General features: G+C 37.1%; 1 protein-coding gene across 4 annotated transcripts in view; it reads right to left on the reverse strand.

The window, feature by feature from the left end:
- The window catches only part of adam12b (ADAM metallopeptidase domain 12b), a 112504-nt gene that overhangs the window by 22671 nt on the left and 73882 nt on the right, over nt 1–15951 (reverse strand). For all 4 annotated transcript variants that reach the window (XM_081394041.1, XM_081394040.1, XM_081394043.1 and 1 more), the window contains 6 exons: nt 7259–7436; nt 4740–4829; nt 3356–3551; nt 2850–2958; nt 1708–1906; nt 1120–1197 (listed from right to left, as the gene is read on the reverse strand). In XM_081394041.1, coding sequence (XP_081250167.1) covers nt 1120–1197; nt 1708–1906; nt 2850–2958; nt 3356–3551; nt 4740–4829; nt 7259–7436 — 850 coding nt within the window. The remainder of the gene's footprint in view (nt 1–1119; nt 1198–1707; nt 1907–2849; nt 2959–3355; nt 3552–4739; nt 4830–7258; nt 7437–15951) is intronic.

A 15951-nucleotide genomic window follows, 5' to 3' on the forward strand; every position in this document is an offset into this window, starting at 1 on the left:
TTTAACAAACAACCCCTACATCCCCACATGTTGTTTGGGAGGGTTTAAAAAAAAAACCTCCTCGCTCATCCAAAAACAAATTCCAGCAAATTTAATTGTCAGACACGACTGGATCTTCAAACAACACAGGGTTCTGTGGTCAGATGAGACTAAAACAGAGCTTTTTGGCAGCAAACACACTAGATGGGTTTGGTTAACACAAGGATAAAAAGTACCCCATGTGTACAATTTAATATACCATTGGATCTTTGATGTTGTGGGCATATTTTTCTGCTGGAGGTCCTGGACTTCTTGTTCAGATACATGGCATTGTGGATTCTATCAAATATCAACAGATAAAAAATCAAAACCTGACGCCTTCTGCTAGAAATCTTATAATGGGCCGTGGTTGGATCTTCCATCAGGACAACGATCCAAAACAAACATCAAAATCAAAACAAAAATTTGTTGTGGAGCACAAAATGAAGCTTCTGCCATGAGCGTCTCAGTCCCCTGACCTGATGAGTGGGCTGAACTGAAGAGGAGAAGCACCAACATGGATCTGGGAATCTGAAGGATCTGGAGAGATTCTGTATGGAGGAATGGTTTCTGATCTCTTGTCAGTTATTCTCCAAACTCATCAGGCATTATAGGAGAAGACTCAGAGCTGTTATCTTGGCAAAAGGAGATTGCAAAAAGTATTTAATAAAAGGGTTTCAATAATTGTGGCCAACGTGTTTTGGAGAAAAACATTTATTTCATAATGTGATTTTCCCCCCACTTTCAATTCTTTTACTTCAATGAAAGGTTAGAATTTTGCACATTTTTTGAATGAAAGATCACAAGGATAATCGATGCAGATTTATTTTTTACAGCCAATTTTGATCATATTTACCAGGGGTTTCAATAATTGTGGAGGGAACTGTATGCTGTCCCCTTTGGCAAACAGCTATACTGTAATGAAATGGACAATTATGTGGAGGGCTGGGCTTTCAGTAGAGGTTAATCATTTGTGTTGATTTACTTTCAGCATTCATGACTCAAATCAGAGCCTAATGCCTGATAACTAATGTCAGAGAAAAAAACATTTTCCCTGCAAATTTAAGAAAAATTCAACTGACAGAGCAGAAGCAACCTTACCCCTCTTCCATTACACTTCCCAGAGCACTTGTGCACTCCAAATACACTGACATTCTGACACTGCCTGTTCAAACAGATCTGTTATGATGAGAGAGAGAGAGAGAGAGAGAGAAAGAGAGAGAGAGAGAGAGAGAGAGAGAGAGAGAGTGAGAGAGAGAAAGAGAGAGAGAGAGAGAGAGAGAGAGAGAGAGAGAGAGACAGAAAAAGAGACAGAAAGAGAACGGCAGGTAAAGAAAAAGTCTCTGAATAGGTATAAACTCTATAAAATCAAGACATTTAGACATTTACTCAAAATTAAAACAAAATATGCAGATTCTTCAAACTTTAAAATGAGACAAAAGTGTTTAAAAATGATCATAGGACATTTAATTATTCAAATGACTCATTTTAACTTATCGTAATTGTTTTTCCATGATATATGGAATATCATATCATATCATATCATATCATAGTCAATGGCAATAAAAATGGCCAAATATCACCGCATTCATCAGCCTGGCTGAAACATATCGATCTACCACTATCATCATTTCTTGATTAAACAAATAATCTCTAGCAGATACACTGTATAATGATTTATTCTTGTACCATTCCTTCAGCACACTTAGTGCCTGCCAATACCAGTCCCGGATCAGGCATATCGTCACCCAGGTAAACATGTGTTCCACGGCACAGAATACGCCCGCCCTCCTGCAGAGGTATGTTTGTCTCTATGGAAACTGCATTGGTTCCGATCACTGGCCTGTTGGCACCTCCTTGGCACTGAATTTTCCCACACCTAGCATCCCTGTTTCATGATCACACACACGTGGACAAAACACAGAGAGACACACAACAACAGTGCTAAATATTTTTACTCAGAATAAATGGGACAAGGCGATACAAAGACTGAAAAACAGAGGATATTATGTGGTTTTGAGGTACTCTCGCCTTTAATACCCTCTCACTCATGTGTGATGAACAAAGAGTGTAATTAACAGTGACAAGAGATTACACGCAAAACCATAGGGCTGCCTCTGCTTCTGAATAATAACATGTCACGCTGCAAAGAAATTAATAAAATGACGTTTATTACAACATGTCTGATGGGCCATCCTATAATAATTAGACAGCAAGTGACATCAGTGACATCAATGAATTAAGACAACCTTAACCAATACTGTTCATAATTTCACACTCATCTTTCTTTATATTAATATTCTTTTGTTTCAAGAATGTGTGTCATGGAAATAACCTCTATTCTGTAATATCTGTGTCAGTGCCTCGTCCTTGATTTAAAATCGTATGTGCTTTGTTGGTACAATAAAAGCTACACATTTGTACTGCCAAAGTACCACAATATAAGTAAAATAGCAAGTGAAAATTGAGCAAAGAAGTAGTTTAACAAACAGAACAAAAAAAATATTGCATTAAACAAAGAAGAAAACAAGCAAAATGAAACAAAGCAAAGCAAAAGGAAACAAAAACGAATGAGTGAAAACAAAAAAGAGTGTCAATTTGATCATTAACAAGCAAACAAAGCAAACTAACGCAAGATAAAAACAAAGCAAAGCAAAGCAAACAAAAACAAAGAAAGGCAAATGATAAGAAGCAAAACAAAATGAATTGAAGCAAAACAAAACAGAATTTAAAAAGTATAAAATCAAAAATGAACAGCAGATACAACAAATGATTGTAATTATACTTTATGTCAAAGGTTAAAGTGCTGTTGTATTATGCCCTGAATGTACCTTGCTTCACATTTAGCAAAGGAGCCTTTGGAGTCTTTTCCACAATTTCCATAGGGATCACCTGCAGAGTTCACTCTTTCAAAACATATCCCCGGGGCAGGTTTCGCTCCTGGAAACAGAGAGAGAATGAAAATAAGACAGCATATGCCCACTGTCACAGAGGGAAATATGACACTGTACAACTCTTCCATCTTGTTTGAGCTTGTATACAAACCAAAAACAGATGAAAGGATAATATATGTCAGACTGTGGCCTGAATGAACAGACATATGGAATAAATAACAGCAATAAGTGTGACTTTTTCATACTGCTTGAGCTCTCTGTATGAATGCATGCAAGACTGAACGGGAAGTTCTGGCAAGACAATGGTTACATATAGAATTACAGAGTCAAAAATGTATGATTAATGAAACGTGTATCTGCAGTACACTACAATAAATTTTTGGTCAACCAAATAAGCCCAAGAACCCTGCAGCTATCCACATTAAATACACAGTGGTACCAACCTGGACCCCACAGAGTGATGCATTGCTGCTCATGAGTCTGACAGATGCCATTGTAGCAGTAACCATCCATATTGTGGCACGCATGCCCGTCGTGCAGGTACACATTGGCAGGGCAGTGGGGGTTGGTACCGGTGCAGAATTCAGGTAAGTCACAGGAGTTACTGGACTCTCTACAAGGAGTCCCAGCTGGTTTTAACTGCACACATACACACACACGCACAGAAGAGAAAGATATACTCAACTCCAATGCAGGCACTGGGATAATGGGATAAACCAAAAGTCATGCAGAGACAAGCTTTGCATGAATTACAAAAACTATCAGGTAAAAAAAAAAGTTTTACAGATATATATATAAATATTAGTGCTGTCAAAATTAGTTTAAAAAGTTACAAATATTTAACGCAATTAACACAACATCTGTTTTTTCCGTAAACCTTTGGTTAACGTTATAATATATGATCACGCTCTTATTCAAGCAAATGTTTTTAAACCATTCACGTGCGATAAGACACAAAAGAGTGCGTTATTACTTAACTACGATTAATCACGATTAATTACAGGAAAAATTGACAGGACTAATATATATACATATATATAGAATTTGTTCCCATGTTTTAGTAAATCGTGGCCACAATTTACCAATTAATTCCTTAGTTAAATTGTGGCCACGAATTAAGAATTTGTTCCCATGACTTATTAATTCCCTTGATTTAGTTAATTGTGGCCACGTTGTACAGTACTAATTAATTACAATGTGGCCACAATTTAGTAAAACAAGGGAACGAATCATCATATTGTGCACACGATTTAGTAGAGTGAGGGAATTAATTATTATATTTTGAATTAATTATTGTGCGCACGATTTACTTAAGACAAGGGAACAAACGTATTAGTAAGTCGTGGGATCAAATTGTTAAAAATGTCACTGCAATATAATTTTTATGTGCAGGGCTCCGCAGTGTGGTTTCTAGTAACCAGAAGTAACCAGAAACAAATTACACTGAGAAACAAAATATAGTAAAAAAAAAAGAAGAAAAAAAAGGGTTAAGATTTTTATTTATTGACATTTTCACTTAATGAAGCACTAGGTGGAAAACTTGTAGTTTGTTGTAAAGTCTGTGTGACCATGTAGCCCTTTTCTGGGGTCTGTCCCAGAGGGCCCTGGTCTGGCTTCTTTCCTCTGTAAGTAAGTGAGCTGAGCGCATTGATTTATGTGTCTGGAGGCCTGAGAGGAAACTGAGTATCAATATTTGGAGCACAAATGTCGGTTCATGTTGCACTTATTAATGGGGCAAGGAGAATATGATTCCCATGCCTTTATTTTACACACAGAGAAAAAAATTAATGAGGGGGAAAGCGGGACAGGAGAGATTTACAAAAGTACCTGGCAGTCTTCACAACACTGTCCATGGGCACAGACAGCATCTCCCTTGAGAGTGCAGGTTGTAGCATTACAGCAGGGGTTCAGACACTCCTAAAGGAAACAAGGATGACAGTGGATTTAAATGGATGTGTCACTATATCACATGCTGAAAAGTTAAGTTAATCATAACAGATATCATTTAACCAATTAATTCTTAAAGGTACAGTACCAAACAGGATGTTTAATTTTGAGGGTCAGAAAGAAGTTAGAAATGTGTCATTCCAAAAAAAAAAAAAAAAAAAAAATCAAAGCAAAAAGCAAACAAAAACAAAACAAAGTAAACAAAAAAGACATAAAACAAACTAATAACTAAAGATATCAAAAAGGCCAAAGTAAACAAAAAACAAAATAAAGAACAAAACAAAAAAAGTAAACAAAAACTATAAACAAAACAAGCAAATTAAACAAAAAAACCTGGGAAAAGTAAACAGAAAAAAAAACAAGGGAAAAACAAACAAACAAGTAAACAAAAGATGAAACAAAACAATTACGACTACATTTTACCAGAGATCATTTACATATTTAAGTCAGGCTGTTTAACTGGGTCAGAAAGAATAAAAAAAAAGAAAAGAAAAAAAAATTGGTAAAACCAAAATTACAATCATTTTTGGAGCAAAAAACCTTGACTAACATTATAAGTAGACTTATAAGTAGATAAGTAGGGAAAAATAAAACACAATAGCACAGGATATGACCCCTTTAATTTGACATTAGTCAATAAGAGGTTACAGAAAAACAATGGAAAGCAACAAAAAAAGACTCTGAACAGTCGTCCCGTATGATCACTGCATTGGATATTAGTTCCAGGTGTGGGGTTCGTATTCTTTTAGGAAATTCCCTTCTGTCAACCAGTTCTTTGCATCCATGGTAACTAAAAAATGTTTGGAAATGTAACTGTAGGCTTGTGTATGTGAGTGTGTTGATATGTCTGGTTTAAATTAGTGGTCCATGCATTATTCTGATTTTGAAAAAAAAAGAAGATGTTGTATTCTCAAACTATGAACTCTTGGTATCAGTGAACCATGTTTGTGTGTACGTGTATATGTGAGTGACATCACCACTGACCCAAGACTGGAAGTGATGGGAATGTCAGAGTCCAAGCACAATTGAAGGAAAGAGGACATTTATCTTAGAAGAAAAATGGTGAGGAAGAGAGAGAGAGAGAGGGGTACATTTTGAAGACTGAAAATCATTTGTTCTGTTGTTGTAGTGAAGAACAAAGAAGCACTAACATTTTATTTCATACAAAAATGTCTTTCAAAAAAGACTTTTTAATTCCTCTCTTTCACTCCTTTTCTCCTCCTCTTTCCCTCTTTAACAAGGTCCTGGTGTGGACTGGGAGAGGTGCTGAAGGGCTGGGTTGGGTTAGGTCAGTCCGCTGGCTGTAACTTCTCCTCAGAGGCGCAAAAATCTCTTTACAGACCTGTTGTTTTCTCTAAACTATCGCCAGCCAGTGTGAAATGATGGGGGGGAAGGGTTTCTCTCATCCTTCTACCCAACACTCAAGACCTGCAGCTGGGCTTCCTCTCTGCTCTTTACCCACTTCCTCCCTCATTCCCCCGGTGAGATCACTGGAGCTCACGGGTGCCATTCTGAAACAAACTTTTTCCCCATAACAAGATCCTAGACTTTAAACTTCAGGCCAGGCTTTTTTCCCCTCAGGTCTACACTGATATAATATGTCTCCATGACATCTAAATTACATAGATCATTTTTGAAGGCTCCAGTTCCATTAATACATGATATTTAGGGGGCATTTTAGCATTTATTTATAGGACAGTGGAGACGGACAGGAAGAGGGAGAGAGAGAGAGAGAGAGAGAGAGATGGAACTGGATCAGGCTGCACAGATGACGCAGTCTGGACTCAAACCACGGCCCTAAGCTCTTTTATGTCACAAACACATGTAACCCACTGCACCATGGCTCAGAGAGGAACAACATTTATTTGACCAGGTCAGAATTGTGTCTATATCATGATATGTTCAGAACAGTTTGCAGTTTTTTAGTGCACTAATGATACAAAGGTCAATGGAATTTCACACTATGAATAATTTCAAAGACACCCTGAGGTAACTGTAATATGATTAGCAACATGGCAGTCACTTTTGTACTTCATTTGTATGTTCAGTAATTATAGTGCATAGTGATATATGTATCCTATTTTATATTTATAAATAATCTTTTTTTTTTTTTTACTGGCGTTAAAAAAAGCTGGTGTAAAATAAACAAGGAACATTTTTAATGTCTCAGATCAGTCATTGGTATTTAGCATGTTTCCCCACATGAGAATGTGTTTCTGAATAGGTGTCAATTCAGGCACAGGTTGTGATAACAGTGAAAGCCAGTGTTTGGCCTGTGAATGTTAAACTGACCAAATCAAATCCCAAACATCACCAAAGACTAGATATGGAACTAGTTCAGATCTGGTCTGCTTTGTTGTGACGCACAAAGGTCTTTGATGTGTACGAGTCTTTCATACCTCCGGTTCTCCACAGTCACACTCCTCTCCTTCCTCAATGTATCCGTTGCCGCATTTCTGTCCCCCGTAGAGCATTTTGACTTCAGGCATATTATACAAACACATGCCCACTCCCTTCTCCAGACTAGCCACCAGATCCTTCTTACTACACGTACTGAACACCGTGGGGAATGGGTACCTGAGACGTAGAAGGAAAAATACAAATTAAACATATTTTATACAGAATTTAGGCTTCTTAATTAGTTTAACCAACAAGACTTCCTTGGTCTTCAACTCTCATCTGAAAAATCATGCTGGTCAATTAGCTTTACCAAATTAGTTTTGCTGGTTAACAGCATGCACTGTAAAAAATTATTGTGATCAGTTTTTGGAAGTGAAAAAGAATTAGTCTGAAAAAAAAAATTTGACATTTGCAGAATTCCCTGTGTGACACTTCACTTTTTATGTATTTTCATTGAAATAACTATATTTCCTCTTATTGTTTTCTAATCAGCTATGTTCATTAGGGTTTTATGTTACATCTAATGTTGCTAAATTAATGTTTATTGCATTTTTTAATGTTAAGTGTGTTACCATGATGGTGTTTAGTATTAGTGTGAATGACACTGTGCACCTTCTACAGGATTTACCTTATCAGCTTGTGGAAAAGCTGCTTGTGATGAGCTTTGATTCATCATGTGACTCTCATCACCACCTGTTTTTGGTGGTTGTGTATTACAAAGGTACAAAACAGATATTAGTATAGGTTAGTATATATACATAATATCAGTTAAAGGGATAGTTCACCCAAAAAACTCACCCTTATGTTGTTCCAAACCTGTATGAGTTTCTTCTGTTGAACACAAAAGACTATATTTTAAAGAATGTTGGTAATCAAATAGTTGATGGGCCCTATTAACGTCCATGGTACTTTTCAATGGCTGCCGTAAACTGTTTTTATTACCAACATTCTTTAAAATATCTTCTTTTGTGTTCAACAGAAGAAATACACGTAAACTCATAAAGGGGTGGAACAACTTTTTGGGTGAACTATCCCTTTAATGAAATCATTTTTTTCTCCTGTAGATTAAGTTAAATTCGTAAAACCTAGAATGTTGCAACCATATTTTTTACGGTAAATTTCTGGCAACCACAGCTGCCAGTTTTTTAGGTCCACTGGTCCACCAGCATAACCCAGCCTGGACCAGAAATTCATCCTAGTGTAAGTGATGAAACTTTTCAGCAATAATTTTAAAAAGCTTTCTAAGCCAATATGTCTAGCCAAACCAGCCACTTTTAAAGTGACGAGAAACGAGAGAAAAAGAGACCAAACAAACGGAGTAAAACGGTACACAATCTCAACGACCCAACCAAGCATATAAATTTGCAAGTATTCAAATTCCCAAAGTCATTAATGGCATTATTTCTACAAGCACAAAAATGACAACAAAACAAAGCGAATTAGCATATGACCTTCCACTGTGGCATTCACGCCCGAGTCCTCTACGTGATAGAACACTAAGCCAGTTGAGCATAAGCCCATATGGTACATTTCATGTTAATTCAGCACTACCGATACATGATTATAAAACAAACCAGCGCCGGGCCTGCCCTCAGCCTGACCGCAGTCACTGTAGCGGCCACGGACACAAAGACTGGGTTCTATCAGTTGAAGCAGAGCAGCGGACGATCATATGAAAGCCTCGGTCTAGGGAGGCTGCCTCAGGCAAGGAACGAGACGAGCTGAGATATCTGAGAGGAGAGCAAATGAAGCAAATTTATGTCTGGGCTCTGCTCACTGGAGAGTAATGCAGAAGATCCTTCATGGTCTGTTGCTAGTATCTTCAGTTCACTGGCTCACCCCAACAAACAAGCAGAACAACAAAGTGCGTATTTGCTATGCGCTCATAAATATGCGAAATGCTAAATAAATGGATGTCCTTGAATTTGTGTGTTTTCGAAAAGCGAGAGTGACTCTTCCTGCAGATTAATAGTGTGCATGCACATGAAGAAGGGATTAAAACATTAATAATCATAAGGTTACTGGGTGTAACACTTCTGTGCTGGAAAATTATAGCAGATGGTTACATTCATTAAATACAGCATGACATGTAGCATATGTTTTTTTTTTTAAATAAACTAAATGAATAAATTCTATTTTTAAAAAGTGTGAAATTTCCAGTTTATTCTGCAATATTTTAAATGTCATTAAAGAAAACTTTTTTTTGTGTGTGTGTGCAAATACCTAAAAAAATGGTCATGGTGTTCAATAAAGGGGGAAATATTATTTTGTCAAATGTAAGCAAATTGAGACACTGACCATGTTAAATTCTCAGTAAAAAAAAAGGATTGTTATTGTCCTTACTGCTGAAAACACAACATTCTCAAATCATGCTAGATAACATGGTAAACGATTACAAATATACAGTACCAGTCAAAAGTTTGGAAACATTACTATGTTTAATGTTTTTAAAAAAGAAGTCTCTTATGCTCATCAAGCCTGCAGTTAAAAAAACAAACAAACAAACAAAAAAAAAACAGTAATATTATGAAATATTATTACAATTTAAAATAATGGTTCTCTTTTTTAATATACTTTAAAATGTAATTTATTTTTGTGATGCAAAGCTGAATTTTCATCAGCAAGTACTCCAGTCTTTGGTGTCTTATGATCCTTCAGAAATCATTCTAATATGCTGATTTATGATCAATGTTGGAAACAGTTGTGCTGCTTAATATTTTTTTTATAACCTGAGATACTTTTTTCAGGATTATTTGATGAATAAAAAGTTAAAAAGAACTGTATTTATTTAGAATAGATATCTTTTGTAACTATACACTACCGTTCAAAAGTTTGGGAACAATAACTATTTTTTTTAAAGAAATTAGTACTTTAATTCAACAAGGATGCGTTAAATTGATAAAAGGTGATGGTAACGATTTATATTGTTAGAAATGTTTTTATTTTGAATAAATGCTGTTTTTATGAATAAATGCTGTTAACGTTTTACTCATCAATGAATCCTGAAAAAAGTATTCCAAAAAAAATATATTAAACAGCACAACTGTTTCCATCATTGATAATAACTGATTATCAAATCATCATATTAGAATGATTTCTGAAGGATCATAAGACACCAAAGACTGGAGTACTTGCTGATGAAAATTCAGCTTTGCATCACAAAAATAAATTACATTTTAAAATATATTAAAAAAGAGAACCATTATTTTAAATTGTAATAATATTTCATAATATTACTGTTTTTTGCTTTTTTTTAACTGCAGGCTTGATGAGCATAAGAGACTTCTTTCAAAAACATTAAAAATAGTAATGTTTCCAAACTTTTGAATGGTAGGCTACTGTATGTACCCTTTCCAACTTTTCACTCAAATCGTTATTCAGATAATGTGATTTGTAATGACTAGCCTTCTAATCAGGTATGCAAGAATTTGTTTTTTGCCTCCAAAACACTGCGTGGGCAAATTTTAAAGTATCCAGTATTGTGCTTTTAGTAGGAAGAAGAATTGAGCAAATAACAACTAACTGATCAATTACGATTTAAGCTGCACTTTTAACTAGAGTGTCTTGCTTTGCTGAAAAGACCTGGATTTGCATGCTGGACCAGAGTGGTTTATGCTGGTTTGGTGCTGGTGGACCAGTAAAACTTAACCAGATAAAACAGATAAAGCATGGTCTTGAAGATGAAGCTGGTTGGCCAAGGATTTCTAGCTGGTTAAGCTATTAAGCAGCCTTATAGGGACTCCAACACACATCCAAAGCATAACATGCTGCAAAAAGTACTCATACTGTTATATTCAGCAGAGCAGCATCCCTACCAAGCTGTTTAGTGATGAATAATATTTCCCGGCTAACACAACAATAGTTCATCCACATCAAAAATGGTTTGAAAACAGACGTGTGCAGCCACACGCATGTCACATCAATCTCACTTTCATGCACCTTTGACTGAGAGCCTTTGAAGAGTTTACAGATGAACTCTCACGCTTTTAACACCTCTGTTTTACCCGCCCATCATCTGTCCACCGGGACAGATTGTTTCCCAGCCACCCGTGCTCATCAAAGACAACCTCAGCGCTCACCTTTAGTGAGCAAACACAGGAACACAGGCCTGAATCAAACATCCATGACTCAGACAAGAAGCGATTCTGTCATCGGTGCCAGTAAAGCAAAATAAACTGCAGATGAAAGAGAGGAAAATGGGAGAAAAGGATGGAGGGAGGTGTGGTGTGGGGAAGAGAAAATGTTTGCCAGAAACATCTGTGCTCCCTGGGGGTAAGTGACCGCTTTTTTTGGGTTTTGTGGTGGGAGCCAAGCGCATGGAGGTAGGACGGATGACCGGCCGGACTCCTGCAAGGGGTTTTCTGGGTCTGTCCTCATACTTTACCCTGTGTCCTCAATGCACCCTTCCCAATAACACAACACCCCAGACTAAAATGTATTTCTCAGAGGTGCTTTTATAGTTCCAGTATCTCAGATGAGTTTTATTTAACTTTATCTCAAATGTTTCTTTTAAAATTCCTTAGACACAAAAGAGACAACTGATGACATAAAATGAATGGGGATAGAATAGCTAATGTGGAAATGTTTGAATTCGTAATTAAATCTCTGACTTCTGAAATTTTCAGACTTCTGATACTTTGGTATCTTGCCAAATCTAATTGATTGTTTAATATAAGGTGGAGTAAAATCTGCAGGAGAATAATTCCTTCCTTCCTTACTTCAATATATGATAAGAGTATAATCTGCAAGAGAATTGATAAAGGGTATTCATTCATTCAAAAAAAGATAGATAGGAAAGAGAATAAATAATTTACCTTATTTATTCTTATTTATTGATGTATTTCCCTGTAGACTTAGAGACAATCTGCAGGGATATGAATAAATGTTACTCATTCATTCTCCTGCAGTTTTTCCTCCATCTTATGTTAAAATATTATTAATCACATGACTTTCAAAGAGTCTTTAGAAACCAGAATTAAAGATGAAACACTAATAATATCATAATATCCTTTGATAAATGTCTAAAAAATGACTGTGTTTAACATATGTAATTGATAACCCCTTCAGACACTTGGGTGTACTTGGACCCCAGTTTGAAAACCTCTGGTCAAGGACAAACAATCAAGATATTGAAGTGCCCCTATTATGCTTTTTCGAATATTACCTCTCATGCAGTGTGTAATGTAGCTCTTTGTGAATGTAAACTGTCTGCAAAGTTTTAAAGATCAAAGTGCACGATAAATGGAGTTATTGTCTCCCAAAAGAAAAAATCCGTCTCTGAACTGCCGAAACGAGTCGTCAGCAATTCCAATCTGACTTCCGTGACATTCATACGTAACAGTGTAACACATTTGCATAATGCCTGTCTATGGTCATCATTGGCTGCCCGAGAACGGCGTCTTACTTTGACCCGCCCTCAAACACTTTAGCTGGTTTGTGTGGTCTACATCATGTCGAAAAGATGCTGTTTTCTGCGTTGTGAAAGCAAATTCATTCGTTATACCATAACTGTAATAAGTACCTACTAAAGATAGTATGCGATTTCGGACGCAGCCTGAATCTTCGAACTGCTTCTAATGAATCGTTTCAGACTCTTTGAGAAATGAGGTGATATTAAATGTATATTATGAGAAAATTACAGTGTTTTTGACCTCGGATGCATGTAAATCTGTTGTGGAGTCTCAAAACAAAACCAGGAACCTTTAAAATAGCATAATTGGGGCACTTTCAGAGATCTCATTTTGACTTTTCTCACCTAGGACATACCCATGCAAACACATCATAACTCAGCCACAAAAGAAACAGACAGAACTCTGTTGACACTTAGCATGTTCTCAAACAGACAAATCAATACCATCAGCTTAGTGACAATAAAACAGAAACAAGCAATTTAGCCCCAAAACACTGATTTGCAACAAGCCTGGTCTTCTGCAAATCTCACAGATGCCAGCAGTGTGGCAGTGAGCTGGGGCACAATCAAGCACATGTGAGTTTTAATGCCGTCTTTAAAGGGATTACAGTTGAAAGAGACCAATCAGTAGGGGCGTCTGGAAGTAAAAGTCATGACATTTGCAAATGGAAGCGACACATGCTGTATCTTAAACATTTTAAGAAAAAGCTAATGATCCAAAAATGACATTTAAGTGGCACTGTAGTTTGTGCAATGAGCCGTTTGCAGCAGCGAGGGCTAGAATAGTAATGTGACAGAGGAAAGGACTTGGGTTTAAAAAGGGATTGGCACTGGAGATGGAGAGCTTTGAATGGCGGTGGGTAAGCTGGCAGAGTTTGGCATCAGGTCAAGTGGGTTAAGCGGACTTGGCGTGGTGAAGAATTGTGCAAGCAAAAGCCAGATTGATTTATATTGCCTGGCATGCAGACATGGTTTGAGGCACATATAAGCATGAGTGCGAGATGTGTGTGCCAGTCCACTCTCAAAGTGCTGCGGGATTAGACAGACCACAGATATTGCCAAGCATAAAAACACACGCAAACACACGTAGCCTACATATTTACAGAGTTAAAGGTACACTATGTGGGAATGACTCCCATCTAGTGGTGAAATTGTATTTTGCATTCAAACGAAGTGCTCTCTAGCGCTTCGCTTTTTCAAATGCGTGTTGCAACTACGGTAGCCGTTATGTACCAAGAAGCTATGACAACATGTCTTCCAATAGCACTTCATCGAGTTTTCATTCAGGTTTGTTATTTCGCTTTTTTGGCGACGAGGATTCCTATTCCTGTGGCTCGGCATAAGTATGATCCTGCATTATGAAGTACCGTGCAGTGCAGCCTTTCAAATTTGCCAGGGCAGTGACAAGCGCCTCTCCTTGTCCGTATCAGCTGTTTTCAGTCACGTGACGCTGGCTCTGAACGAAAACGCGGTGTGGAAACGCGTTGAGGTAGGCTAGTGCTTTTTGTCCCTCTCTGCTATTATAGTTTTTCAAAATGGCAGAACGACATGGAAGCCTCCTTGGACTTACCCATCCAATGTAAATAAATATAAGAAATTCTTCGCTTACGAGGATAAGTCAGATCATTGGCAGAGGTAATTTTACACCAATGAGGACATATTTATGAATAAAGACATTGATTTTAGCTAATAAAATACTTAAAAAACTACACAGTGTACCTTTAAGTGTGCGAGTGCACTTAAACCTTCACAACTTTTGTGATTGCCAAACGATTCGCTCTGTTCCCTGCATCTGTGCAACACCTAAAGCCCTCCTTGTAGATTCAAATTTGAGCAAACAACAAATCCTTCCTGCTCGAACTTCGCTTTACTTCTTTACCCCAGTAAATCACAGCCACAGACGCACAAAAATCCACAGAAAACTCCTGAAGTCTACCCTGTCAAAGCCTCTTTTCTCAACTCAAAGATCTGCTTGCATCTGAAAGTTTAACTGCTATCATTAAGCATCTGCTTCATAATTCCCGCTAAGTGAAACCACATCTTTTCCAAGACTATTGAGCTCAACAATGAACCCAGATGTTGATTACGGTGTAAATTATTCTGAAATTACACGCCTGCTGTCCTCTCCAAAACGAGCGTGCTTAAACATTTTGATATATTTATGAAACAGTGCAATGTTGAAGTGTTTGCAGAAAACCAATAACTCTAATCATATCACTTGTGTTGCTGGCACCTCTAATCTGAGGCCAGTGCACCTGCTGTGTTTTAGAGATCTTTAAATTTCTGGGCAGGAGTTAGATAAGACCCAATGCAAGCCTACAACACTGCAAAACACGAGAGCTATGTTAAAAAAAAGTCAATTAAAAAAGGAAATTAAAAGCAAAACAGCAGGCTGATTTATGCTGGTCAAAGCTAGTTGAGCTGGTGAAACCTGATGTATTAAAAGGGATAGTTCACTCAGAAACAAAAATTCTGTCATCATTTACTCGCCCTCATGTCGTTCCAAACCTGCATGACTTTCTCTTTTCCATGGAACACAAAAGGAGGAGCTCCGAGTTCTCTTTCACGCAATTACAGTAAATTGCTTTAGACGTTGGCTTTCAAGCTTCAGAAAACAAACAACAACAACAACAACAACAAAAAAACACTATTGTAGTTTCACAAAAGTAGTCTGATGCTATATTCTAAACTACATATAAGTCTTCTGAAGCCATACAATAGGAACAGGCCAAAATGTATTTGATATCCACCTTAGTACTCCTGAAAAACAGTCTTCAAAAATGTGAAGAAAGCTGAAGAAAGAAAGTCATATGTGTTTGGATGGAGAGTAAACGATGACATTTTTAATTTTGGGGAGAACTAGCCCATTAAAAACCATTTTGAGGATACCAACACACAACATACTGATGATGACCAACTTAAAATATCGAACCTGAGTGCACTTGAGTCCATTTAGGCACGAGTGTCTCACTTGTTGTTTTTTTCATTGAGGGTGTTCGCACACACAGAAACACACCATTATTTCAGCTGAGCTTGTGTTACCAAATTATTCCTGTTTCCCCAAGCGTTCCTCTGGTCATTGTTAGCGTAAATCTTTCTACAGTACGTCACAGAATTCCAAACATGTTCAAATTTCACTTTGGGAGATATCAGAACAGCTTAGTTCTCGGTCAAACCATGATGACATCTGATATCATAATACACACACTCATGCATGACAATTTGTTAAAAGAAAACACAAAGTTGGAAAAACCTACATTTTTGCAAATCTCCTGAAAATTA

This window comes from Scardinius erythrophthalmus (genome assembly GCF_964197995.2).
Source record: "Scardinius erythrophthalmus genome assembly, chromosome: 19".
Taxonomy (NCBI): domain Eukaryota; kingdom Metazoa; phylum Chordata; class Actinopteri; order Cypriniformes; family Leuciscidae; genus Scardinius; species Scardinius erythrophthalmus.